Genomic DNA, 12,492 nt, shown 5'->3' on the forward strand with positions numbered 1-12,492 from the left:
CTTTGAAGTATAGTCTGAAGTCAGGGAGCCTGATTCCTCCAGCTCTATTTATTGTTCTCAAGATCACTTTGGCTATTCGGGGTCTTTTGTGTTTCCATAGAAATTGTGAAATTGTTTGTTCTAGTTCTGTGAAAAATGCCAGTGGTAGTCTGATAGGGATTGCATTGAATCTGTAGATTGCTTTGGGTAGTAGAGTCATTTACACAATGTTGATCTTCCAATCAAAGAACATGGTATATCTCTCCATCTATTTGTATCATCTTTAATTTTTTTCATCAGTTTCTTATAATTTTCTACATACAGGTCTTTTTTCTCCTTAGGTAGTTTTATTCATAGATATTTTATTCATTTTGTTGCAATGGTAGATGGGAGTGTTTTCTTAATTTCACTTTCGGATTTTTCATCATTAGTGTATAGGTGTGCCAGAGATTTCTGTGCATTAATTTTGTATCCTGCTACTTTACCAAATTCATTGATTAGTTCTAGAGGTTTTATGGTAGCATCTTTAGGATTCTCTTTGTGTACTGTCATATCATCTACAAACAGTGACAGCTTTACTTCTTTTCTTTTTTTTTTTTTTTTCCCTTCATATATATTATTTTTTATTTTCTTGTTATACCTTCCCAAAACAGAGACATTCAACAGTAGTTAGAATGACCATCTCCCAACATTTAAAAAACTGCACCCCCAATGGGTGAACAAAGTAAAGAGCAGTAACCTAGAGTTCAACTGAGTAAGCCACTGCGGAGCCTTAAGTGGTGAGGTCTTCCAATTTCAGAGTGATGTGTCTTCAACTTGTATCATCATTTTAGTGGAAAAACGTAATTTAATTTTGGTGAAATGAGATTCATCTCCCGACAGGATTAGTAACAGCATTCACTGAATTTCACATTCTTCTTTTGTGAACTGTGAAGAAAATGAATGGTAGCTAGAAGATCAATGGTATTCCAGCTCCAGCTGCAGATGGAATGACAATATACCAGGACAAAAACACCTATATTTTGATTTACAAAGCTAACAGCAGTTTTAAATCTGCAACTTAATTACAGACCAACTACACCACAACCTTTTCAAATGGCAAAAATACAAAAAAGTGTTACAAAAATATTTCAGAAAAAGTGCATAGTCTAAGTGCATAGTAAATAAAAGCACTGAAAAATATCTTGCTAGAGGGAGTTCAGCTTGGAAAAGTTATTACCAAAGCTAAACATTTTTATTTTACACAAACTATACTCAAAAATAGCTTTAAGAGACTGATTTCTGGCTAAAAGTATCAAAGGGTTTATTAGTCAAGAAACAAATACCTTAACCAACACGGGTGGATAGAAAGGAAACAAAGAAGCTGCCTACCCCAAGGTTCATACTCATTAAGATTTCTGCAGTATGATGGTGCTAATATATCTTTTAATGGCAGAATGTGGTCATCATTGAATTAATTATTGCTAACGTAGTTTTCAAATGAAAAGAAAAAAAAAAGGAAGAAAACAAACCTGACACAATCTGACCAAACACATGTCAATTTACAATTTCAAGGTTATTTTACAAAATACCTGCATTTATACAAATAGGCGCCTGGCAGCATTTTTAGACAAAAGTTCTTTTAACTTATCCTGATGTGCTATAAATGAATAAATTACACTAATGAATTAGTTATTAAGCTTTTCTTTCTCTTGGGTCAGAAAAAGAAAAGAGCCACACATAAGACTGAGAGATGAACTGCACATAATTTATAGAAATGGGTGGGGGATAGGGAGGGTCAGCAATCACAAGAACCTCACAGGGTATGATGCTCTCCAAGGTTAGGAGTCAATCTGCTTAGAGCCAATCAACAAGGAATTTAAACAATAGTTTCATTTTGTAGTTAAACCCTTTAACGCTTTCATTCTTATTCAAAATCAGTCCAGCTGTTAGTATGAGGCTGCAAAAGTTACAATACCAAGTCCTGGCAGTTGCAGCTGCAGCACTAGGTATTGTGCCTACAAGTCATAAAAAAAGAAAAATGAAAGAATGCCTTTCCGCTTCAGGGAAAAAAAATATTTTTAAATAAAAAATCTGAGAAAAAGTCATGACACTAAATCTACAACGATTCGCAAAAGAATGTTACATAACAAATGACTTGAAGTAGTCTATTAAAAAATTGGGGAGATTTTGATTTCATAGTGAGTCAGCAAGGCATTTTTTTTGTTTAAAAAAAATCTCATTTCCTTAGAGAAACAGTTTATACTTTTTAATGAACTTGTAAACAAAAAAGCTCCCGTTTCAAAATAAAACAAAATCCCAGATCATATAGATGTTTACAGTGATTACATTTATCTAAGCAACATACATACATGTTCAGTTTAAGATGTTAACTAAATTTTTGTGACAAATATGCTTTTTTCTTGTTTTTTTAATACCAAGAACATTATAGAGTTAATGCAGAGTCCTAAGGATAATCTAGTAGTCACTAAGTTTTTCTTAAGTCTTCACTTTAGATGCTGTTATTTCTAGCACAGGTAAGCAGGCAGAGTCTTTCATATGCTCAAACACTGGAATCTTTGGTTGCTACCATTATCAGCTGGCTTGCAAACAAGAAGCCAACCATTTTAAGAATGTTTTAAGTGAACAACTTGCAAACCCCAGGGATGGATAAACCCTAAGAATGCACAATTGTGAGCATTTACAACCATCACAACTGTGGCTGAAGACTGTTCATGCCGTTCTTCTGAAATGAGATCTCAAAGCAGTATAGTTCAAAATAAAAGATCTTAACAAAAAATTGGCATATGCACAATTTCTCCACCAATTTGTGTGTCAACCATTTAGTTAACTTTTCCACTTGAAAAAATGCAATAGAAAACTGGACACCATGTTTCACTATCTCAGTTAATATTCACAATTACAGCGGCTACAACTCAGGACACAGCATCACCAGTGCTGCCCAGAGCCAGTTTATACTGAAATTAAGTTCTTTACACCAAGTAAATGGTTGTCCACAACCACTGGCTAGTGTACATAATGAACTAAAATTTCTAGATTTGGGGAGAAACCAATGCTGCTCCGATCATCTGCTCTGCTTCTTCTGTTCCTTGATTCATGCTTAGAAACCTTTCATGTTACTCTTGGTTTTGTCAGTTTGCTTGCCTGTGGGGGTTTGGGCCTGCTGACCCTGCCCACTTGAAGAGGCTGCCTGCTGTGCTGCTTTCTGTTTTAACATTGTCCAATCAAATGTGTAGTCATATTGGTGATTCAGGGTCCTGAAAAGAATGCGGAATAGCTGCCTCAGGTACATGTAATCCGGGGCTTCCTCAAAGCGCAGCCCACGGCAATAGTTTAAGTACATGGCAAATTCTGCAGGAAATCCCTTACATAGAACTTCAACAGGTGTGGACATCTTCTTTTCGCTAATTTTTTCATACTTTTGCTTCTTTGTTGCAGCCTTTAGTCCTTGCCATGGCAGGCTGGTTCTATTAAAATACATCAAAACATATCCTAATGATTCCATGTCATCTCGGCGACTCTGTTCAATACCAAGATGTGCATTGATGCTAGCATATCGAGCAGTGCCAGTGAGATTTTTATCTTCTCTGTATGGTATGTGTTGCCTTGTCCTGTTGTCTCTGTACTTTTTGGCCAAACCAAAATCAATAAGGAATAACTTATTACAGTGACGCCCAATACCCATTAAGAAGTTATCTGGTTTAATGTCTCTGTGTATAAAATTCTTTGTATGCACATATTCAATTCTACTGATCATCTGGTCAGCTAACATAAGTACAGTTTTCATTGTGAACCTTCTTGAACAGAAATTGAAGAGGTCTTCGAGGCTGGGTCCAAGAAGATCCATGACTAGCACATTGTAGTCTTTTTCCTGACCATACCACCGTATGTGGGGGATGCCAACCCCACCTTGAAGAATCTTATAGAGTTTGCTCTCGTACAGCAACTGGGGATGCCTGGCCTTCTGAGATTCTAGCTTCACTGCCACTTCCTTAAACGACGGTTTTAAAAGTTCGATTAAGGTGTATTTTTAACAAGCTGGGAAACTTCCTAGTACACCCAACCTTTATCTTGGGTTCTTCCCTTTTAGGGAAAGAAAGCGGGGGTGGTTCCTAAGGCAGGAAAACTGGCTCCCTCTGGACTTCCTAGTGCGGCATGCGGTGGGAAAAGCTTTACTTCTTTTCTGATTTCGATTCCTTTTATTTCTTTTTCTTCTCTGATTGCTGTGGCTAAAACTTCCAAAACTATGTTGAATAAGAGTGGTGAGAGTGGGGAACCTTGTCTTGTTCCTGATCTTAGTGGAAATGGTTTCAGTTTTTCACCATTGAGGACGATGTTGGCTGTGAGTTTGTCATATATGGCCTTTATTATGTTGAGGAAAGTTCCCTCTATGCCTACTTTCTGCAGGGCTTTTATCAAAAATGGGTGTTGAATTTTGTCGAAAGCTTTCTCTGCATCTATTGAGATGATCATATGGTTTTTCTCCTTCAATTTGTTAATATGGTGTATCACGTTGATTGATTTGCATATATTGAAGAATCCTTGCATTCCTGGAATAAAACCCACTTAATCATGGTGTATGATCCTTTTAATGTTCTGTTGGATTCTGTTTGCTAGTATTTTGTTGAGGATTTTTGCATCTATGTTCATCAGTGATATTGGCCTGTAGCTTTCTTTCTTTGTGACGTCTTTGTCTGATTTTGGTATCCGGGTGATGGTGGACTCGTAGAATGAGATTGGGAGTGTTCCTCCCTCTGTTATATTTTGGAAGAGTTTGAGAAGGATAGGTGTTAGCTCTTCTCTAAATGTTTGATAGAATTCAACTGTGAAGCCATCTGGTCCTGAGATTTTGTTTGTTGGAAGACTTTTAATCACAGTTTCAATTTCAGTGCTTGTGATTGGTCTGTTCATATTTTCTATTTCTTCCTGGTTCAGTCTCAGAAGGTTGTGCATTTCTAAGCATTTGTCCATTTCTTCCAGGTTGTCCATTTTACTGGCATAGGGTTGCTTGTAGTAATCTCTCATGACCGTTTGTATTTCTGCAGTGTCAGTTGTTACTTCTCCTTTTTCATATCTAATTCTATTGATTTGAGTCTTCTCCCTTTTTTTCTTCGTGAGTCTGGCTAATGGTTTATCAATTTTATTTATCTTCTCAAAGAACCAGCTTTTAGTTTTATTGTTCTTTGCTATCGTTTCCTTCATTTCTTTTTCATTTATTTCTGATCTGATTTTATGATTTCTTTCCTTCTGCTAACTTTTTTTTTGTTGTTGTTCTTCTTTCTCTAATTGCTTTAGGTGCAAGGTTAGGTTGTTTATTTGAGATGTTTTCTGTTTCTTAAGGTAGGATTGTATTGTTATAATCTTCCCTCTTAGAACTGCTTTTGCTGCATCCCTTAGGTTTTGGGTCATCATGTCTCCATTGTCATTTGTTTCTAGGTATTTTTTAATTTCCCTTTTGATTTCTTCAGTGATCACTTGGTTATTAAGTAGTGTATTGTTTAGCCTCCATATATTTGTATTTTTTACATATATTTTCCTGTAATTGATATCTAGTCTCATAGTGTTGTTCTCAGAAAAGATACATGATACGATCTCAATTTTCTTCAATTTACCAAGGCTTGATTTGTGAACCAAGGTATGATCTATCCTGGAGAATGTTCCATGAGCACTTGAGAAGTATGTGTATTCTGTTGTTTTTGGATGGAATGTCCTATAAATATCAATTAAGTCCATCTTGTTTAATGTATCATGTAAAGCTTGTGTTTCCTTATTTATTTTCATTTTGGATCATCTGTCCCCTGGTGAAAGTGGGGTGTTAAAGTCCCCTACGATGATTGTGTTACTATCAATTTCCCATTTTATGGCTGTTAGTATTTGCCTTATGTATTGAAGTGCTCCTATGTTGCGTGCATAAATATTTACAATTTTTATATCTTCTTCTTGGATCGATCCCTTGATCATTATGTAGTGTTCTTCTTTGTCCCTTGTAATAGTCTTTATTTTATTTTATTTTTGCGGTACATGGGCCTCTCACAGTTGTGGCCTCTCCCATTGTGGAGCACAGGCTCTGGACGCGCAGGCTCAGCAGCCATGGCTCATGGGCCCAGCCACTCCGCAGCATGTGGGATCTTCCCGGACTGGGGCACGAACCCGTGTCCCCTGCATCAGCAGGCAGACTCTCAACCACTGCGCCACCAGGGAAGCCCTAGTCCTTATTTTAAAGTCTATTTTGTCTGATATGAGAATTGTTACTCCAGCTTTCTTTTGATTTGAATTTTCATGGAATATCTTTTTCCATCTGCTCACCTTCAGTCTGTATGTGTCCCTAGGTCTGAAGTTGGTCTCTTGTAGACAGCATATATACAGGTCTTGTTTTTTTAGCCATTCAGCAAGTCTGTGTCTTTTGGTGGGGGCATTTAATCCATTACGTTTACATTTAAGGTAATTATCAATATGTATGTTCCTATTCCCATTTTCTTAATTGTTTTGGGTTTGTTATTGTAGGTGTTTTCCTTCTGTTGTGCTTCTTGCCTAGAGAAGTTCCTTTAGCATTTGTTGTAAAGCTGGTTTGGTGGTGCTGAACTCTCTCAGCTTTTGCTTGTCTGTAAAGGTTTTAATTTCTCCATCAAATCTGAATGAGATCCTTGCTGGGTAGAGTAATCTTGGTTGTAGGTTTTTGTCCTTCATCACTTTAAATATGTCATGCCACTCCCTTCTGGCTTGCAGAGTTTCTGCTGAAAGATCAGCTGTTAACCTTGTCGGGATTCCGTTGTGTGTTATTTGTTGTTTTTCCCTTGCTGCTTTTAATATGTTTTCTTTGTATTTAATTTTTGATAGTTTGATTATTATGTGTCTTGGCATGTTTCTCCTTGGATTTATCGTGTATGGGACTCTCTGTGCTTCCTCGACTTGATTAACTATTTCCTTTCCCATATTAAGGAAGTTTTCAACTATAATCTCTTCAAATATTTTCTCAGTCTCTGTCTTTGTCTCATCTTCTTCTGGGACCCCTATACTTCAAATGCTGATGTGTTTAATGTTGTCCCAGAGGTCTCTGAGACTGTCCCCAGTTCTTTTCATTCTTTTCTCTTTATTCTGCTCTGCACTAGTTATTTCCACTATTTTATCTTCCAGGTCACTTATCCGTTCTTCTGCCTCAGTTATTCTGCTATTGATCCCTTCTAGAGTATTTTTAATTTCATTTATTGTGGTGTTCATCATTGTTTGTTTCCTCTTTAGTTCTTCTAAGTTCTTGTTAAATGTTTCTTGCATTTTCTTTCTTCTATTTCCAAGATTTTGGATCATCTTTAGTATCATTATTCTGAATTCTTTTTCAGGTAGACTGCCTATTTCCTCTTCATTTGTTAGGTCTGGTGTGTTTTTATCTTGCTCCTTCATCTGCGGTGTGTTTTTCTGTCTTCTCATTTTGCTTATCTTACTGTGTTTGGGGTCTCCTTTTCACAGGCTGCAGGTTCATAGTTCACGTTGTTATTGGTGTCTGTCCCCAGTGGCTAAGGTTGGTTCAGTGGGTTGTGTAGGCTTCCCGCTGGAGGGGACTAGTGCCTGTGTTCTGGTGGATGAGACTGGATCTTGTCTTTCTGGTGGGCAGGTCCACGTCTGGTGGTGTGTTTTGGGGTGTCTGTGGACTTATTATGATTTTAGGCAGTCTCTCTGCTAATGGGTGGGGTTGTGTTCCTGTCTTGCTAGTTTTTTGGCATAGGTTGTCCAGCACTGTAGCTTGCTGGTCATTGAGTGAAGCTGGGTGTTGGTGTTGAGATGGAGATCTCTGGGAGATTTTCACCGTTTGATATTACATGGAGCTGGGAGGTCTCTTGTGGACCAGTGTCCTGAAGTTGGCTCTCCCAGCTCAGAGGCACAGCCCTGATGCCTGGCTGGAGCACCAAGAGCCTTTCATCCTCATGGCTCAGAATAAAAGGGAGAAAAAATAGAAAGAAAGAAAGAGGATAAAATAAAATAAAGTTATTAAAATAAAAAATAATTATTAAGAAAAATTTTAAAAGTTAAAATGAAAAATAAAAAAACAAAAACGGCCGGACAGAACCCTAGGACAAATGGTGAAAGCAAAGCTATACAGACAAAATCACACAGAGAAGCATACACATACACACTCACAGAAAGAGGAAAAGGGGAAAAAATAATATATCTTGCTCCCAAAGTCCACATCCTCAATTTGGGATGATTCGTTGTCTATTCAGGTGTTCCACAGATGCAGGGTACCTCAAGTTGATTGTGGAGCTTTAATCCACTGCTTCTGAGGCTGCTGGGAGAGATTTCCCTTTCTCTTCTTTGTTCATACTCCCAGGGTTCAGCTTTGGATTTGGACCCGCCTCTGCGTGTAGGTTGCCTGAGGGCATCTGTTCTTTGCTCAGACAGGACGGGGTTAAAGGAGCTGCTGATTCGGGGGCTCTGGCTCACTCAGGCCGGGGGGAGGGAGGGGTACGGAGTGTGGGATGAGCCTGCAGTGGCAGAGGCTGTTCTTATGTCGCACTAGACTGAGGCATGCCTTGTGTTCTCCTGGGGAAGTTGTCCCTGGATCACGGGAACCTGGCGGTGGCGGGCTGCACAGGCTCTCGGGAGGGGGGGTGTGGATAGTGACCTGTGCTCACACACAGGCTTCTTGGTGGTGGCAGCAGCAGCCTTAGCGTGTCATGCCCATCTCTGGGGTCCGTGCTGATAGCCGTGGCTAGCGCCCGTCTCTGGAGCTCCTTTGAGCAGTGCTCTTAATCCCCTCTCCTTGCGCACTAGGAAATAAAGAGGGAAGAAGTCTCTTGTCTCTTCCGCAGGTCCAGACCTTTTCCCGGCCTCCCTCCCAGCTAGCCGTGGTGCACTAACCCCTTCAGGCTGTGTTCTCACCTCCAGTTCTCTCCCTGGGATCCTGAAGTCCGAGCCTCAGCTCCCAGACCCCTCCCGCCCCGGCTGGTGAGCAGATGAGCCTCTCAGGCTAGTGAGTGCTGGTCGGCACCGATCTTCTGTGGGGAATCTCTCCGCTTTGCCCTCCGCACCCCTGTTATTGCGCTCTCCTCCACGGCTCCAAAGCTTCCCCCCTCTGCCACCAGCAGTCTCCGCCCATGAAGGGGCTAGTGTGTGGAAACCTTTCCTCCTTCACAGCTCCCTCCCACTGGTGCAGGTCCCCTCCCTATTCTTTTGTCTCTGTTTATTCTTTTTTCTTTTGCCCTACCCAGGTACGTGGGGAGTTTCTTGCATTTTGGGAGGTCTGGGGTCTTCTGCCAGCGTTCAGTAGGTGTTCTGTAGGAGTTGTTCCACGTGTAGATGTATTTCTGATGTATCTGTGGGGAGGAAGGTGATCTCCGTGTCTTACTCTTCTGCCATCTTCCTCCCTTCCGAGAGCTTATTTTTATAATAAAATTTATAGATCATTTCTATCCAAATCAGCCCTTGACTTGGCATTTGGCTGACTTAACATAATTTTGTAACACCCTACTCCAGAGTCTGTTTACTTATAAATGATTTGTTTGGTGCTGATGACAATCTCTTTTTAGGTGTACAACTCAGGAGAATATGTGATAGAAATCTATGCTTAAAAAATCTGTTCAGTGCTTAGATAGCAGTCACCTTACTTTAAATCTATGCATAATATAAAAAGTCGGTAAGGAGCAGATCAAGATGATAAATTGTCTGTTTTGACCGTTTTAAAGATTCTCCAAATGGAGTATTCTTTTCATAAATGCCAGCTATACTAAAATGCAAAGCATCAACCTGATAAAATAGTGCATATGGCCATTCAATTAGATTATCCTCTCCCTCTAAAGGAGAACTTCAACTAATGGATGTAATTGCCTCTGAGAGCTTGAGACATTTTTATCCCATGCCACATGCTTTATATTTCATTTGAATAACAAGAGCTTTCTGTGTTAATGCCCTTACACTTTAATTAGAAAATTGAAGTCTGATTTTAATGTTCAAACAGCCCACTAAAATGGAAATTGTAAATATTTTTGAAGAAGAAATACTAGCAGAATTGTGCTAAACTCTACTACCAAAATATTATAAATATAACATGTGCTATGTTTAATTAACTTCCGTTATCCATCAGAAAGGCTACATACCTGGCAAAAATACTGAACAGACGTACAAATACTAGAAGAGATTTTTACTGAAAAATTCCAAAGATGTTTCTCAGTATGTCCAGCCTCCTGCTAGAGGATTTGCCACTTTAAAAAATTGTGGCAAACATTCTGAACTTCACATAGAAAGCTAAATTTTGGAGTGTCTTGACAGCATGTGACCAGATTCCCCCTCCTAAAGGTTTAAATTGAATTTAGTTTTTAGGGTATATGTAAACAGTGACCCATGCTGCAATGTTAGCAGGTGAATTTAGGAAACAATATATCAGAAATAAAACTCCCCCCACCAAAACAACCATCCTCTGTTTTCACTGAAAAAATAAAAATATATGTATAAATATACATGCATATAAAACATGTAAATGGTAGTGGTGTGTATTTTATTAGTACTTAACGTTTGTTCTTCCAGATAGTTATCATTTAGAGTATATACAATTCAATGTTAGGTGTAAGTTAGAAGAAATGGTGACAGGCTATACCATATTCATTGGACGTGTGCAAACATTGGTTCTTGTGTAGGAAGTATAGGAATTCGGGTGTCTCCACTGCCCAAGCTCTTCTCCTGTGGCCTGTATCCTTATGAGAGTTGAGTGGAAAAGTGCAGACACCCGGAATACGTTACAAAAATCATCCTATGCTTGCTCTATTTGGCAAGACACTGAGGGAACTCCCCTCATGGTGTCACTCCATCTGATGATAATCCAAGTTTCCATCACTAAAATCTAGGCTACCTGGCATGCTTAGAAACTGTGATAGCAATACATACACAAAAAGAGCAGGCAAGAGAGAAAGCGAGAGGAAACAAAGGCCATTCTTTAGCTTTTGTAATTATTACTATTTCTGATTATTCTCATGCAGTCTGTTAATACTCAGGAGGAATGAGTGCTCCTAAGTTTCTAGAAGTCGGGCACTCACTATTTTCTGTTTGTTCCTGCTCTATACCTCTGTTGTGCCTTTTTACCGCCAAACAGCAAAGGGACTGCAAAAAGGAGAAGACAGACAAGAGGAAAGGTTGATGATAAAAAGAGGGTTGGGAAGGAAAAGTTTGGGGGCTGAAATGAAGGTAGACAACAAGGAAAGAGAATGGTATGGGATTACTGAGGTTTATAAGGTAAATGACCATATTTGTGATCTCATCTTATTTGTCTTATGTATACTTTGAGTACACCATATAGCTCCAGTGTCCTGAAACAACAAACCACGTGTGTCAGTAACAGGTTCTGGAGATTGGAAAGCCCAGAAACCTACAGGAGGCTCCATCAAGTAACAGGCAAATTTCCTTAGCCCCTCCCCCCAAACCCCCTCCTGGTTCATCTAATTTCCCTTCTTACAATGGTACATCATTTTAAAATTTCAGCCATGAGGGAAAAAAAAAATGGAATTATGCAATCCTTAAGAATCCTTAGTCCTTCACCAGGATATCCCTCCTGTGGCCTGGCTTGGGGATGGTTTGACAGCACTACTGAGATGATAGTCTAACCTGTCTCCCTGGCAGTGCAACTCTTTTTACCTGAAACTGCGTTTAGATAAATGTTTATAAAATTCTGCTTCTGATCTGTCACCTCCTATGGATCATTTTTAAATGGATTGCTATTACAAGATAAAATACAAACTCGGAGTCTGAAATGCAATACCCTACCTACACAGTCTGCTCACTGACTGCCTTTGTAAACATCTCTCCAGCTATTTCATCTCTTCCAACAGAAACTCGTGCTCCCCCATCTCCCAGATCTGCCTCCTGAGCCACACAAATCACTTCCACACCTGAGTCTTTGCTTACAGCCTCCCTCTCACCTGAGCTCCCCTCTTTCCTTTCTTCATTCACATCCCAAGCACTCTTCTTGACACAGTTTGTGTCCCATTTTCTCTGAGATGCTATCTTCAGGCTACACTGTCAGGAATTATTTCCTAAGCTCCCACTGCACTTCCTTAATGACCATTTATGTAGCACTTTTATATTGGGAACGAACTTGCCGCAGCCGTCTTTTTCTTCTAAAAATATAAATTTTGTGATAAATAATCTTAGAATATTATTTATAGAACCTGGTGTGTTAAAATATACATAGCATGTACTTATAGATTATTAAATGAGTGAATACAGACTTCAAAATTCTTTTGGTTTAAATCCTGCAGATAAATGTTTAAGGCCCAAAATTAAGTTTGATAACCAATTAATTGCAAATTAAGAGTGTAATAAGTATTAAAACCATACTAATTTATAGACATACATATGAGTTTCTCTACAAAATAAGAATAATTTATAAAATTTTAAATGTAAAATATAACCTGGCAATTCTACCTTATTTGATACTGAAATTAAAAGAAAAATTCATAATACCCTTTGACTTATAATACTATGTATAATTTTAATGTCCAAGATACTAAAAAATAAAAAATATAGGTTGAC

At 38.8% G+C, this 12,492-nt stretch overlaps 1 protein-coding gene across 1 annotated transcript; it reads right to left on the reverse strand.

Moving 5' to 3' along the window:
• Positions 1 to 832: 832 nt before the first annotated feature.
• Positions 833 to 3,966, reverse strand: LOC309962463 (casein kinase I-like). The gene has a single exon (XM_082840324.1). The coding sequence runs from the start codon at positions 3,824 to 3,826 to the stop codon at positions 3,080 to 3,082; it is 747 nt and encodes a 248-aa protein (XP_082696450.1). The 5' UTR covers positions 3,827 to 3,966; the 3' UTR covers positions 833 to 3,079.
• Between the last annotated feature and the right edge of the window lie 8,526 nt (positions 3,967 to 12,492).

The sequence above is a fragment of the Leucopleurus acutus genome (assembly GCF_964270905.1).
Source record: "Leucopleurus acutus genome assembly, chromosome: 5".
Lineage (NCBI taxonomy): Eukaryota > Metazoa > Chordata > Mammalia > Artiodactyla > Delphinidae > Leucopleurus > Leucopleurus acutus.

Excerpts from the sequence above, each read along its gene's own strand:
- LOC309962463 (XM_082840324.1), bottom strand. The coding sequence starts at position 3,826 with ATGGATCTTCTTGGACCCAGCCTCGAAGACCTCTTCAATTTCTGTTCA.